The 15,302-nt window shown below is 32.3% G+C and overlaps 1 protein-coding gene across 2 annotated transcripts; it reads left to right on the top strand.

The window, feature by feature from the left end:
* The first annotated feature begins 230 nt into the window (after window positions 1-230).
* LOC141611849 (EID1-like F-box protein 2) lies at window positions 231-13,156 on the top strand. Of its 2 annotated transcripts, none has more exons than XM_074430494.1 (3): window positions 231-343; window positions 755-1,559; window positions 12,882-13,156. In XM_074430494.1, exon 2 carries the CDS (start codon window positions 774-776, stop codon window positions 1,518-1,520), a length of 747 nt encoding a protein of 248 aa, XP_074286595.1. In that variant the 5' UTR covers window positions 231-343; window positions 755-773; the 3' UTR covers window positions 1,521-1,559; window positions 12,882-13,156. The 2 variants fall into 2 exon arrangements, with proteins under 2 accessions (XP_074286595.1, XP_074286596.1); XM_074430495.1 differs by lacking the exon at window positions 12,882-13,156 and adding an exon at window positions 5,613-5,707.
* Window positions 13,157-15,302: the final 2,146 nt, after the last annotated feature.

Below are 15,302 nucleotides of genomic sequence, written 5' to 3'. Positions count from 1 at the left end.
TTTTAGAGAGAAGAGAGGAAGAGAGAGAATAAATTGATTGAATTAGAGTATAGACACTAGTGTTAAGAAAAGTAATTAAGTGCAAAAGAAAGATGGATTAGATCATCAATGATCTCGTTGGTGAATTTATGAAATTAAAAGAGGATGAGTGAATGAATGGAAAATACAAAGTTAAGAAGTGTTTGCAGCAAATACACCACTCCGTCCTCTCGACGGCCTTCATTCTTCATCCACATAATAATATCCCAGAAAACCCTAATCAATCAATTTAACCCCCAATTTATTTGAACAATCAATCAATACTATAGCCTATAGATCCGAAGAAGCAGCTTCTCCACTCTTGGTATTTACTTTTCTTCTTTTTCTTGTATCTTTCATTTTTAGTGAATGCCATTCTACACCATTTTATTCTACTTTTTCAACCTCCTTTTTCGACATCAATTATAATTTACTCATCTCAAGCTTGCTTGCTTCAATTTTATTTCTTTTAGATAATAATGCAAGTTTGTGTTTGCCCACTACTCAGTTGGTCGTCTCGCTCATTTGTTTACCTTTTATTAATAAACCCAATGCCTGGGGGCGGAGGGAGTATAAATGTATAATGCAAGATTGTGTTTGCTGTTGTGCTTGGGAATTTTTAATCAACCTTGGGTAAAGTCTAATTAAGATTTACAACAAGACTATAATTTGATCATGGTTTTGTCACCCCCGTAATGTAAGTAATGTGTGAGCTCAGGTCCTGTCCTTTTTTCAGGTGTTGTAGGTGTTGAAGAATGATTGTAACGAAGCAGTATCGTTGTATACATTCAGCTAGCTGTTCATGTATCAAAGGACATCTAACTGAAGATGTCATTTTCGTTGTTTTTGAACAATTAAATTGGAATCCTAAGTTAATTGCTGCTTTCTCATGTGCGTGCAAATGGTTTGATGATCTTGCAAAGCGGGTACTGTGGAGAGAGTTTTGTAAAACAAGAGCACCAAAGATGATGGTTGACCTGCAATCATCTGGTAGTCATAGTGTCGACGGGAGTTGGAGGGCACTTGGCAAATTGCTTATCTATTGTTCAGGCTGTAGTGAGGGCGGCTTGTTCAACAACCTTCGTATAACTGGTCATTTTGTCTACAAAACTCGCTTCTCAAGAACTTCTGGAAAGAGTTTTCTTTTGCCACAGTGCCGCTCAGATGTTTTGTACGTCTCGGATCCTTGTGAACACCTTGATCAAGGGGAAGATGGGGACATTGGATTTTTTCGTGGCATTTTTAAGTCCTTTTCGATTTCAAAGGTACGCAAGCTTCTCATCAAAAGGGGTGCTCGGCTTCATCCGACAAAAGTCTGCCCGTATTGTAAGGCCAAAGTTTGGAGTATGCAGGCAGCCAAAATGATACCACAAAGTGCCAGCTGCAGGTTGGGAGCTTATGAGGATTGCATTGAATATTATGTTTGCCTTAATGGCCACATGCTTGGTGTTTGCACTCTTTTGCCCTTATCTGAATCAGAAGAGGTTACTGAATTTGAGTGACTATTAGATGAAGTATAGGCATTGCAAAATAATACCCAGGTACAAACATTTTCTCTAGTTTTTTTAATTTACGCTGGGTGTTGCTGTTCTATAATTGACTAAAATACTGCATATATACTCCCGTGCGGGCCGTGCCATTCTATGTATGTTTAATGCAACTGTGTTGGATCTATACGTCTTTTATCGGCTAAATTACTGCATATATGATCCCATGCCGCTCCAATCATTTTATTTCCTTTAGTCCTTATTTTATGTATGTATGGACGGTAAATGCAACTGTGTTGGGTCCTTATGTCTTTGCATCTTCCGACTTTCATACATGTACATCCCTCCTTATAGAACTAACAAGTGACAAACAATGATCGCCAAAAGTAAATCTTCATTAATTCCTTTGACTTTGAAAAAGGGGCAATTGTTTTTCAAGATTTTCTTGAAAGAATCACATGTTAAGGAAATCAGTTTTCAATTTGGTATCTTACTTAAAATTTCTTAGAAGCATTAGGAATCAGTATACAGATGTAGATGATTCAATCTATGTTACTCTGACACTTCACTTAACTTAGCTGCCGTGTCGCGTATCCAACACCTACTCGTCCGATACCGATACCGACACGACACGATACTTCGACACTTCATTTTAGACCAAAAAATTGAAAAATTCGCACAAAATAGCCGTATCCGACACTCGACACGTGTCGGAGAGTCAGGGTAACACAGGATTCAATTAAACATACCAATAGTTTGGTTCAAATAAGTTTTGCTTTCTCTTAGCCTGGGTCCCCTCGGTTGAAGTCTTTGATATTTGAGTGCCAATTTGATATTACACTTAACTGACATGGTTCGCTCTTTGATTTATGGTTTTGGAAGCCGAAAGTTACTTTTTTTAATTGAGTCCAAGACGTATTATTCTTTGGCTTCAGATAATAATGTAATATTTCACAAATAATTACCAAACTCTTTGGTTGATGCAATTGTTGATAGGAGTTTCATGTTGATTCATGTTAACATAATCTTGGCTTGATTTTAACACTAATGTATGACTTAATAAATGTAATCCTTTACTCGATCATTGGCGAGAAGCGTTCAGGCATTAAGTATTGTTGTATACCTACTAGAGAAAAAAGTCACTTATTTTTGGCTTTGGATGTAGATGAAGGAAATACTTCCGAACCGAAAAATGAAGTTTAAGATGGCTTTTGCATTATGTAAACGTTCCAATAATAAGTTATAACTAGGTTTGGTGCCCGGCCTCGCCCGGCTACCTCTATTTACCGTTAAATTTTATTTTAATGAAATAAACTATGTTGGAGTTGTCTAACTCACACATTTACTATGTGTAATATATTTTTTTACGGCATATCTTGTAATTATGGTGAAATGTAAAATTTATTTTCAAATTATGAGACACGTTCACTACCCCGCTATTAATATTATTACTTTCACGACATTCTTTGTTAATATCATTACGTTCACTACTCCCGTGGTTACTATTGTTTCTTTTACTAATTCCTCTATTTTTTTCTGTTTAATTCATTATTTGGGGTTAATTTTATCCGGCCTATATTTGAGTAAATAAATTATTTCCTCGAGTCAATTGGTTATTTAATTATTCATACTTTTTCTCATTGTTATCAGTGTTACTTTCACTACATTCGTTGTTACTTTTACTACTCTCACTGTCATTATTATAACTGTAACTACTCCCACATTAATACCGTTAATTTTATTAATCTCGTTGCTGCTACTATTACTTTTACCACATTTAATTTAGGGTGTTGCTCATTCATGGACATGATTTACTCAATCATGGACATAATTTACCAATATATCCCTACCATTTCAACCCATCTCTTTCAATTCTCATTCTAATTATTACTGGCCTTTCTTTCAACCACCACCCACTGACCCAACCACCTTCCCCCACCGCCCCTCCCCTACCCCACTCACCGGCCGGAAATACCAGTCCTCCCTTGCAAGACTCGCTGCCCATACCCTCTAAAGATAAAAATTATAAAAAAAATTCAACCATCCTTTTACCCCTCCTACACCCACCCTATGCTCTTTGTCGATGACCACCCCTTCCTCGACCAACGACGCCCATACCACCACCTAGCCTATAGTCGATGGCTCGCTGCCGAACACCATTCACCACTGTCGTCGACCACCTCAGATTCTAGCCAATGTCGACGCGCGATGACCACCATCGACCAGACGACTTACCCAACTACATGCCTCGCTCCAACTATCTGAGATCCCGACCCCTTGCACGTCGACGCCGACCAGACGACGTTCCCACCGCCGCCATCGACACTGTACCCTGCAACCCCTCTTTCCCATAAACCTAATTTCACAAATTCTGATTTTATTTAACCCCAATTTAACAATTAAATGATTAGTTACAATTTGATTAAAGAATGAAGTATGAATGAATAAGAATCAATACTTGACTGTGAAAATTAAGATTAAAATTGAGTAATTTGATGGAGATTTGATTAATTTTTAGAGAGGGAAAAATAGAGAATTTGTTGTTTGTTCAAGGGTAAGGTATGGAAAAGTTGTGACAAAAAGTTTATGAAAAAGTAAAACTTGTACATGAATTAGCAATGACGTATAATGTATAACTAGTTTTTATACCCGTGAAAATCACGGGATTGTTAAAAACTAATTTCATCAACTTGATCTTTCGTTTTTCTACCATTTAAAATAACGCATATGTGTTATTTATTTACCTTTCTTGTCATAATACTTTTATGGATACTTTTAATATTTATCACACACATTTTATCTAATTGTCATCAAACAATAATTGGTAAAATGATCCTCGTGTCTCATTGGCCTTCAGAGTTAAGACCATAAATAAAAATAAATAAATAATCCAAACGAATGAGTAAATTTCTAAATGTCCCTTTTATAATCCAATACTCCGTACTTCTATAATAATACTCAAAAGTATCAATAATCTTTAACAATCTAAAGATGAATCAATTAAAATCTCATCCTGGTCACTAAAAATCTTTTTCAAATGAATGAACGTTACGGATAATTGGATGTCCAAATAACCGGTGCAAACTCTCTATCCCACAACCGGTGCAAATTCTCTATCCCATTTTTGTGTTTATCTCTTATCCCGCTCTTTTATCCTTATGGGTTCTAACTCCATATTAAATGTATATAAGTTCCAACCACCTTATTATTTGGATGGCATGTCCACAAATGTGTGACGCGATATAAATAGTGAGATACGACATAAATATAAAAAATGGATGAAGATTCAAATATTTTTTTCCTATTATACATCAAATCATCAATTGCTGAATTTGTTATTGTTTTTGCTTCGGATAATCGTACAGCAAGCCATCTTTGTGGCTCATAACTTTTACTAGTTTGGCTAGGGAAGGTTCACATTCTTGATCCCAAATTCTCAACCAATGGAACTTCGTAATCCTTCAAATTGCTCAACCAATGGAACTTGCATATATTAAGTATTAACAAACTATCAACAAAGGACAATACAATGATCGATTGAAGAGGTTCGTGCTAACTTCGTGTAGATTGATCAAATCCAATCATTTTGCACTCCCTTTTACGTACTCAATCTTTATTCCCATTAGATAGTCATTCTGCTGGCTTAATTCGGTTGTGAAAATTACCATCCTTATCGTCAAGTGACCCACTAAAATTTTAAGGGAGAGATTAAGTACTCCTCATACATAATTACGGCTCTTCAATACAATACGGATCTACTCCCTTCATCTCGGTGGTTTATTTGTTTTGGCATAAAGACCAAAGAAAGAGGAGAAGACCATTTGTAAGTGTTGTTATTGAGTGAGCAATGGACAATAAGTGATATGCTCTCGTTTTACCTCTAGTAAGATAGACAAATGAGTTAAAATATGAAATCTCCCTTAAATAAATAAACTAATTTTTTTTTGACAGTTATAAACTAAATTATTGGATAGTACGGAGTAAGTGAATGGCTATCCTCCCGTATGTTGTTCAATTGACAACGGAGTAAGTGAATGGCTATCCTCCCGTATGTTGTTCAGTTGACATGCATATTTCCTAGCTCATAGTCTTATATGCCATCATCAGGTCATGCTATTGCTCGCATTCTCGCAAAAACAAACGTTTCACAGCTCCCCATGCCAGGCGTGGCCCAAGTCCTTGTCGGCTGTCGCGCATCACACGAGCCTTGGTCGCACATCCAGACTGCATTCATCACACGAGCCTTGGTCGCACATCCAGACTGCATTCGTTTATTCGAGCCACATATTTGGGCTACGGATGTGCGCGGTATTACCGTCATCACTTCCTCCATCTTCAATCTTGGATTCCTTTCTTCAATCTTGAAATTATTGATCATCCAAACTCTAATTCAGTTTCTCAATTTGTATTATAATTTCAATGAAAAACTCGATAACCAATTATTATTATTCGTTATCACTTTCAAAGTCGTCTTTTTTACCTTCAAAGTCACTAAATAAACCCCATAAATTAACACCGTCTCATCAACTGTTATTTCTTGATGTACTATACTCATATTGCTAATTAATGAGATTTGACACACCCTCATAAAATAATCAACAATTACATTGAAACATACAATTTGTCTATGGACAATATAGCCATTAAGCTATATCAATCACCAATAAGAAATTAACATATACCACGATAAAACAGACATAAATAAATAATAAGAAATCATGAGAATGAACAATTCTTATAGAATTTAGTAACATGCAATATATTCTGTATACTACAATAAAACTAACATAAACAATATACGAGTATATTACCTCATTGATTAGGTGCATTCTCATTGATAGTACCTTAGATTTTTTCATGAACAATACCCACTGATTGATGCAAAATTGCAAATGTATATGGTACCATCTTGATCGTATTAAAAGATTTGATATATATGTCCCCTAAAATCAAGAGATCATATATTGAATGAAATAAAGAGACAAGGGGAGAGTAGAAAGGTTAAAACCGATGATAAATGTAAATTTGATGATTACACATACATAGTTTGATTGCGTATACATTGTTTATATACCGTGTATAATCAATGATATACAAAAACATGGTTTTTGGATATGTAATTTTAAGATATTAATGCTTGGGAGACGGAGGGATTTCTTAACCGCCAAGTTACCAGTATTTCTCCTTCAATCAATACGGGAAGAAGAGGAAAGAGCTAAGTAAAATGAATGAAAACTAAAGTGTAATATAGTGGGTGAATACAATGAGACGTGTCTCGTATCTTTTGGCCTTCTTCCTTTCCCTTGAAAAGCCTTTGCAGTTACTTGGGGTGAGATTGGGTTACAGAGGGAATTTTTAATTATGCCAAGCAGGATTTGTATAGTAATAGGATTTGCCACGTAAGATACTTTAGATTGTGTTTTTATATTATTTATAGATATTTTTTTTAATGAATCTGTTCAAAAGAGATGGAGGAGAGGAAGTGCAACAGGTCAATATCATTTTTTTTTTCTTTTTACGTTTTACTGTGTTAGTTTATTGATGCGGACGTGTAATTCCATAGTCAAACGTGGCATTTCGTTAATCAAAGGTGGCATTTCATGATCATACGTGGCTTTATCTACGTGGACTTTCTGAGTCATTTTAGTCTAGGCTTTTAATAGTATTTTATAGATTCTATGATGATACTAATTAATTCCATAAGTGGGGCATCTTAGTTTTAAGGAAAATCACTATATTCTTGTGTTTTCTAAATTAATTTACTTTAATTTAATGTAATTTCCATAAATATTCTTCATCAAGGCATCTTTATATTATACTTTTAACCAAAACTATATAATATTTACATTGATGTCCCTTTATCAGGTCCATCACATATTCACACGGCGCTATCGATTTAAAACTATATACTCCCTCCTATTTATTTTAACTCTCCCCCTTTCCTTTTTCATCTATTCATATAACTCTTCCCCTTTCCTTATTTAGTAAAGTTTTATACTTATTTTAATCACCTTACCCCACAACAATACCCCACAATACTCATACTTTATCTTATTTTAATCACCTTACCCACAACAATACTTATTTTAATCATCTTACCCCACAATAATACCTTCCCTCTCTCCAATTACCTTACACCACCACAATACTTTACAATAAAATAATCCTACCCTTAATTTGCGTGGCCTTTTGAAAGGGGAGAGTTAAAATGAATAGGAGGGAGTAGTATAATTAATTTGTATAGATTTCTTTAATTACATTGAAGTCCCTTGGTTTCTGGAATTAATATATAGTAATAGTATTGGTGCCCGGCTTCGCCCGGGCTACCTCTACTTACCATTAATTTTTTTTTTCATTAAATAAAATTACTTAAAGTTGCATAACCCATAAATTTATCATTAATACTCCCTCTTATTCACTATATTCTTCCCTTTTCCTTTTTGCACAAGAAATAAGAAAGTTAATTTGGACCACACAAAACACACTACCCCACATGCAATTGAATTTAGACCACATAAATCAACCCAAAAGAGGAAATAGAGAAGAAAACCTGAATAATCCGAAAAGAGAAATAGGGAAGATTATAGTGAATAGGAGGGAGTATATTTTTGTAACATATCCTAAAATTACGATGAAATAATTTTGATATAAATTCACTACTCCCGCTATTAATATTTTACTCTTATTAATGAAACAATAGTAATAACATTTCACTATTTGCCCGTAATCATTGTTACTTTCACTACTCCCGCCGTAATTATTGTTACTGTCACTACGGCCGCAATATTGATAATTTCACTACTCCCGCCGTAATTATTGTTACTGTCACTACTGCCGCAATATTGATAATTTCATTACTCCCGCCGTAATTATTGTTACTTTCACTATTGTCGCATTAATATTGATTATTTCACTACTCCCGTTGTTTCTACCACTCTCACTAATTTCGTTGATAGTATTGTTACTTTTACTATTCAAATGAGTGATTACTATCATATAACTATATCCAATGTTACTACAATCTTTTCTCTACTGACGAAATTACTTTTACTACTTAGGCATGCAATTTTAAGAGGATTATATATTTATATAAATATATTACATATATGCATTAAATCAAATCGAAAGAATTATGCAATATTATATATTATGAAATCTAACTTGAATTATTTATAAGCTACTTATTATATTTTTGTATGTTAAATAATTAACATCTCTATACATCTAATAAATTATAAAGTTTAATAAAATTGCATAGATTTTAAATATAATATATAATTTTATGATGATAATAATTATAATACCATAAGTGTGCATGTTTATACTAATTAATTATTTTATTTTAAGAAAATTGATCATCTTCTAGTCTTCTATAAATATTTAGGAAAATTACCAGACATCTTTTTTCTTTTAGTCTTCTTGAAATTGACCATCTTAATTAATTATTTTATTTTAAGGAAATTGACCATGTTTAGGAAAATTATCAAGCTTCTATATAATTTAATTTTAACCCAAACTATATAATATTTGCATTAAGATCCCTTAATCGGGTCTATCACACGGTGCTATTGATTTAAAACTATATAGTATAATTAATTTGTATAACTTTCTTTAATTACATTGAAGTCCCTTGGTTTTGGATTTAATATATAACTAGTATTGGTGCCCGGCTTCGCCCGGGCTACCTTTACTTACCATTAAATTTTTTTTTTCATTAAATAAAATTACTTAAATTGCATAACCCATAAAACTTATCAATAATATTTTTTCTATGACATATCCTAAAATTACAATGAAATAAATTTTGAGACAAATTAACTACTCCCGCTATTAATATTTTACTCTTATTAATGAAACAATAGTAACATTTCACTACTTTTCAGCAATCATTGTTAAATTTGCATAGATTTTAAATTTAATATATAATTTTATGATGATAATAATTAATACCATAAGTGAGCATGTTTATACTAATTAATTATTTTATTTTAAGGAAATTGACCATCTTAATTAATTATTTTATTTTAAGGAAATTGACCATGTTTTAGTATGTTTAGGAAAATTACCAAACTTCTATATAATTTAATTTGAATCCAAACTATATAATATTTGCATTGCGATCCCTTAATCGGGTTCATCACACGGTGCTAGTGATTTAAAACTATATAGTATAATTAATTTTTATAACTTTCTTTAATTACATTGAAGTACCTTGGTTTCTGGATCTTCGCCCGGGCTACCTCTACTTACCATTAATTTTTTTTCATTAAATAAAATTACTTAAATTGCATAACCCATAAAATTTATAAATAATATATTTTTCTATGACATATCCTAAAATTACGATGAAATAAATTTTGAGACAAATTAACTACTCCCGCTATTAATATTTTACTCTTATTAATGAAACAATAGTAACATTTCATTACTTTTCCGTAATCATTGTTACTTTCACTACTTCCGCCGTAATAATTATTACTGTCACTACTGCCGCATTAATATTGATAATTTCACTACTCCCCCCGTAATTATTATTACTTCTACTATTGCCATATTAATATTTGATTATTTCACTACTTTCGTTGTTGTTTCTACCACTTTCACTAATCTCGCTGATAATATTGTTACTTTTACTATTCAAATGACTGATTACTATCATATAATTATATCCAATATTACTACAATTCTTTTCTTTAATGACGAAATTACTTTTACTACTTAGGCATGCAATTTTAAGAGGATTATATATCTATAAATATCTTACATATGTGCGTTAAATCAAATCGAAAGAATTATGCAATATATTATATTATGGAATCTAACTTGAATTATTCATAACCTATTTATACTATATTTTTGTATGTTAAATAATTAATATCTCTATACATCTAATAAACTATAAAATTTAATAAAATTTGCCTAGATTTTAAATTTAATATATAATTTTATGATGATAATAATTAATACCATAAGTGAGCATGTTTATATTAATTAATTATTTTATTTTAAGGAAATTGACCATCTTCTAGTATTGTATAAATATTTAGGAAAATTACCAAGCATCTTCTTTCTTTTAGTCTCTTTAAAATTGACCATCTTAGTTAATTATTTTATTTTAAGGAAATTGACCATCTTAATTAATTATTTTATTTTAAGGAAATTGACAACGTTTTAGTCTCTTACAAATGTTTAGGAAAATTACCAAGCTTCTATATAATTTAATTTTAACCCAAACTATATAATATTTGCATTGAGATCCCTTAATCGGGTCCATCACACGGTGCTAGTGATTTAAAACTATATAGTATAATTAATTTGTATAACTTCCTTTAATTACATTGAAGTCCCTTGGTTTCTGGAATTAATATATAGTATTGATATTGATTGATTGATTGATTGATTGATATTAACTCAAAAAAAAGTAATGATATAATGATACATGGATAAAGGGAGTTGTTAGTGTAGTAAATTTGGCCAAGTTTTTTTTGTATGCCTTTTTTTATTTTGGTAAAGTAATAAGAAAGGTGAATTCCTAATGTAGTAACACATCTAACAAATATTTCATAAAAAATTCAAAAACTTACCCTAATGCTCTCTTTTTTACTTAGCTTGTGTTTCTTCAAATCTTTTCACCCTCCTGTCTTCTTTCCCCATAATTGCACTTATCTCGAATGCTCCTAGATGGACTGGTATCTGCTGTCGTTGACCTATGCTGCTCTAAGCATTACCAACTTTGCCTCGTCACGTAGGTCGTTCGGCTCTACAAGCCCTGTGGTCGTAGGGCTATCATGTAGGGAACATGAGGCCATGAGGGGATTAAGAAGAGAGAAAGAAGGGTTAAAAAGGAACAAAAATGCGAGCAGGGTTATATAATAAAGCGGTTTTGTCCTACGAGGCCTCATTGTACGACCAATCTTATTTTATTCATTGAGATAAATTCTTTTATCTTGTTTCAAATAAAAACATACCTAGATCTCAGTAAATGTTTTACTGCCCATGGGAATACTATAGAAAAATCTATATTTAAACTATGATAAAAATAGATTCAAACTATTATAAAAGAGATTCAAATGGTTGCTATTCACATATGTGTTGCAATCAAACTTCTAAGAACCTTGTCTCTTGATAAGTGGGCTTGATTTCAGTTTTCAAGGCAGCTGATACATGATACTACACTTAGTCGTTATCACCCCATTTCACCTGTTTATACCGCATTTAATTTTGTGACATCTACTTTTGATTTTGGAGCTCTACTTATTGAATCAATCCTCAAAAAGATGTTATCGTTTTGTGCCCACTTATGTTTTTCATGAGAAAACTAGTTCGTAATTTGTAGCCGTGTAGGACATCTTCCTGGCCGAGGTTTCTCCATTCTTTTAATTTTAAATTGGAGCAGGCCAATCAAAAAGACAGTTTGACTGTCATTTTTTTGGTGTAAGGGAGCTACAAGGACATTTTTGATGGTAATGGCAAAAAACCCGAGTCATGAGTACCAACCCTAATGGCTTCACAAGTTAAGTTTGACTGTTGTAAAGGGAGAAGAGTGACGGGCACAACGTATGTAAGCCATGAGTATTTAGGATTTACTTTTAAGCACCTTAGTATTTGCTTTAGAAGTTATTATGTGCGGTCAATGCTTCCTCCCGGCGGTTACAGGATTCATTCAACCCCCCCATTAAATCGCAAACTAGTTTGTGCATATTCAACTGAAAGGGTATTGCGTATATGATGCAGCGTATTCATATTAATTTACGCAACCTTGTACAATATCTTTATTCTTAGCCCGTGCTGTGTAGACTATAGATGATGTATTGATCTATAGTTTGCTCCATGTCAATATGATATTGAGACGCTGCTATAGTTCTCTTACATGGCCATGTATCGGAGTCTTGCACTTTTGATATATAGTTTGCTCCATGTCTATACGATATTGAGACGCTGCTATATTTGTCTTACATGGGCATGTATCGGAGTCTTGCACTTTTGCCAATTTTGGAAATTTCTACCTTTTTGACATACATGAGAGCATGGTTTTAAATATTGGCCGCTTCACCTGCACATGACTAATTTATAAAGATTTGGAGGTTACTACGACAATATTTTACCGCATTTTGAAGCGACGTTGGTTACATTTAGCAAGATTAGGCCGCCACAACCGATACCATGGCCATGACTAGAACCGAGATTTAATACTATGCGTGAGGGGTCCCCACCATTTATTAGAGTGCTGAACGTTGGAATCTAATTTTGTATATAAATTGGAAGATGAATTTAATGTATTTGGAGATTTTCAGCTTATTTTCCCATTTTAACAGCTTGTATGAAGTTTGCTGGCTTTATGGCTAATTTATTTGTTCGGAAAATCTCTCTTTGCAGGCATCAGAGAGCTCCATTCATGAAAGTTACAAGAACCCGGAATATTACAAGAGTGTTGCACATGCTTCTCATCTCTAAATAATTGACAGCAGTATTACAATTGAACTTCCGGGATCTGTATGTATCTTACGTTCATATGTTCTGTGCCAAGTTAGAAAGTAGGCGGCCATTGCTGGTCTGTTAACTCAGGAGAGCAATACATTGTGTTGCTCTTAACTAACAGTCATGTACGGATTATGTGTTTATATTGTTGGTCAAAATGTATATTAGCGGCAGATGATAACATCTCCAATTGCTTTGTTTATATGATACAGCTTAATGGATACTGTTTTAACAATTATCAACACTAGGATTGGTGCCCGGTTACGTCTGGGCTACTTTTATTTACCATTTAAATTTTATTATCTATGAAATATGATTCGCTGTAATTTGGTTAACACATATATTTACAATCTATATCTTGAAATTATGATGAGAGGTAAAATTAATCAACAAATTATGAGACACTTTAACCTCTCCGTTGTTAATATTATTACTTTTACTACATCCTCTGTTAATACATCCTCTGTTAATACTATTACGTTCAGTACTTCTTCAGTTACTGTTGTTAGTATACCTACTCATGCTATTTTTACGGTTAACCCGTTAATTTTATCAAACTCATATATTTAAATAAATTAATATTTTCTTAAAATCAAATTGTTAGTTAATTTTTCATATTCTCTCCGTTATCCCTACTGTTACTTTCATTACATGTGTTGTCAGACTTGTCACTACTATTACTTTCCCTTCTCCCGGCGTCATTATTTTTTCTTCCACTACTCCCGTATTTATTATTGTTAATTTTATACTCCCGTTATTACATGTGTTGTCAGACTTGTCACTACTATTACTTTCCCTTCTCCCGGTGTCATTATTTTTTCTTCCACTACTCCCGTATTTATTATTGTTAATTTTATACTCCCGTTGCTTCTAGTATGACTTTCACTACTACCGTTGCTATTATTGTTGCTTTTACTACTCACATGGGTGGTTACTATCATAGTAGTTGATTATCTAGTTGTATTAGAGTTATATATTTAAATAAATCTGAAATATTATATTAAAATATTATTTAAGAGTAATAATTATTATTTACTAATAAAGATTAGTTACAAATCTAATGAATTATGGAATATTATATTTTTTGGAAATCTGAATTGATTTACTTACCTTTTAAAAATTTCCAAAATATAACATATACTTTTATTATATTTGTGTATGTTAAATAATTAACATTTTTATACTAATTAATATCATATGTGGAACTGTTATTTTAAGGAAATTCGCCATATTCTAGTATTCTCTAAATTTATACTTTTAACCAAAACTATATAATATTTACATTGAAGTCCCTTGTTGAGGTCCATCACACAACGCTAGTGATTAAAAACTATATAGTATAATTAATTTGTATAAATTTATTTAATTACATAGAAGTCCCTTGTTTTCTGGAATTAATTTATAGTATTGATTACTCTTGGCAGCTAGAAGCTAACAATAAGTCTTGCTTAAGACGGAATAACGGCGGTCTTAAATAAGAATAACGGCATCTATTTTTTAAAACATAATCAACATTTTTATAAAAATTTTCTGTCACTAATTAATAGCATTTTGACATTCTTTATTCTTTGCATGTTGTACAAAAAAAAATCATCATAACTCATTAATCTTGGTCGGTTTTTTTTTTTTGTTTTTTTTGCCAGCTCCAAAAAGATGAAATTATATTTAGGCTATTAGAACCCTTAATACATTCAAAATTAAACATTGACATAAGACATACAACTACGCTTAATATAACCATAATAAGATAGCTACATCGAATAATCAAGTCACGTTGGTGAAGTACGGTAGACTGAAGCTGAGCGTCGTCATCTGTTCTGTCCATATTAAACGACCAGGGTAGAATAGTCTGAAGGTTAACTAGTTGTTTGAGTATGTGTCCTCGACAATACTGCGATCACATGTTTAAATCTCATAATAATAATACGTAAGGGATGATTCAATTATATAGTCAACTGATCAACATTAATCGGTAATGATTGGCTGACTAGAGTTACTGTTGTTTGACGGTGGTGATCAGTTGATCCCTTAAGGTCACACCTAGGTCACACCTATAGGATAATTCCCTTAACTGATAAGTTAATTAATTGTATGTCGATACAGATTAATTAAATCCTTAAATAGAACAAATTTTATCAATGAGTGAGAATTATATATCTTATTGTAATTTGATTAAATAAGATTCAATTTGGTAATTAATATGTTATATTACTAAAATTGATTGATGTTTATGAAACATTTGAGATAAGAGTAATTAGTTAATCATAATTGAAAAATATTATAGATTATATTGACTAAACTTAAAATGACCCATTTTAT

The sequence above is a fragment of the Silene latifolia genome, chromosome 11, assembly GCF_048544455.1.
Source record: "Silene latifolia isolate original U9 population chromosome 11, ASM4854445v1, whole genome shotgun sequence".
Lineage (NCBI taxonomy): Eukaryota > Viridiplantae > Streptophyta > Magnoliopsida > Caryophyllales > Caryophyllaceae > Silene > Silene latifolia.
The sequence above is the reverse complement of the archived record's forward strand: the minus strand, read 5'-3'. Positions and strand labels throughout refer to the sequence as shown.

Excerpts from the sequence above, each read along its gene's own strand:
- LOC141611849 (XM_074430494.1), top strand. The coding sequence starts at position 774 with ATGATTGTAACGAAGCAGTATCGTTGTATACATTCAGCTAGCTGTTCA.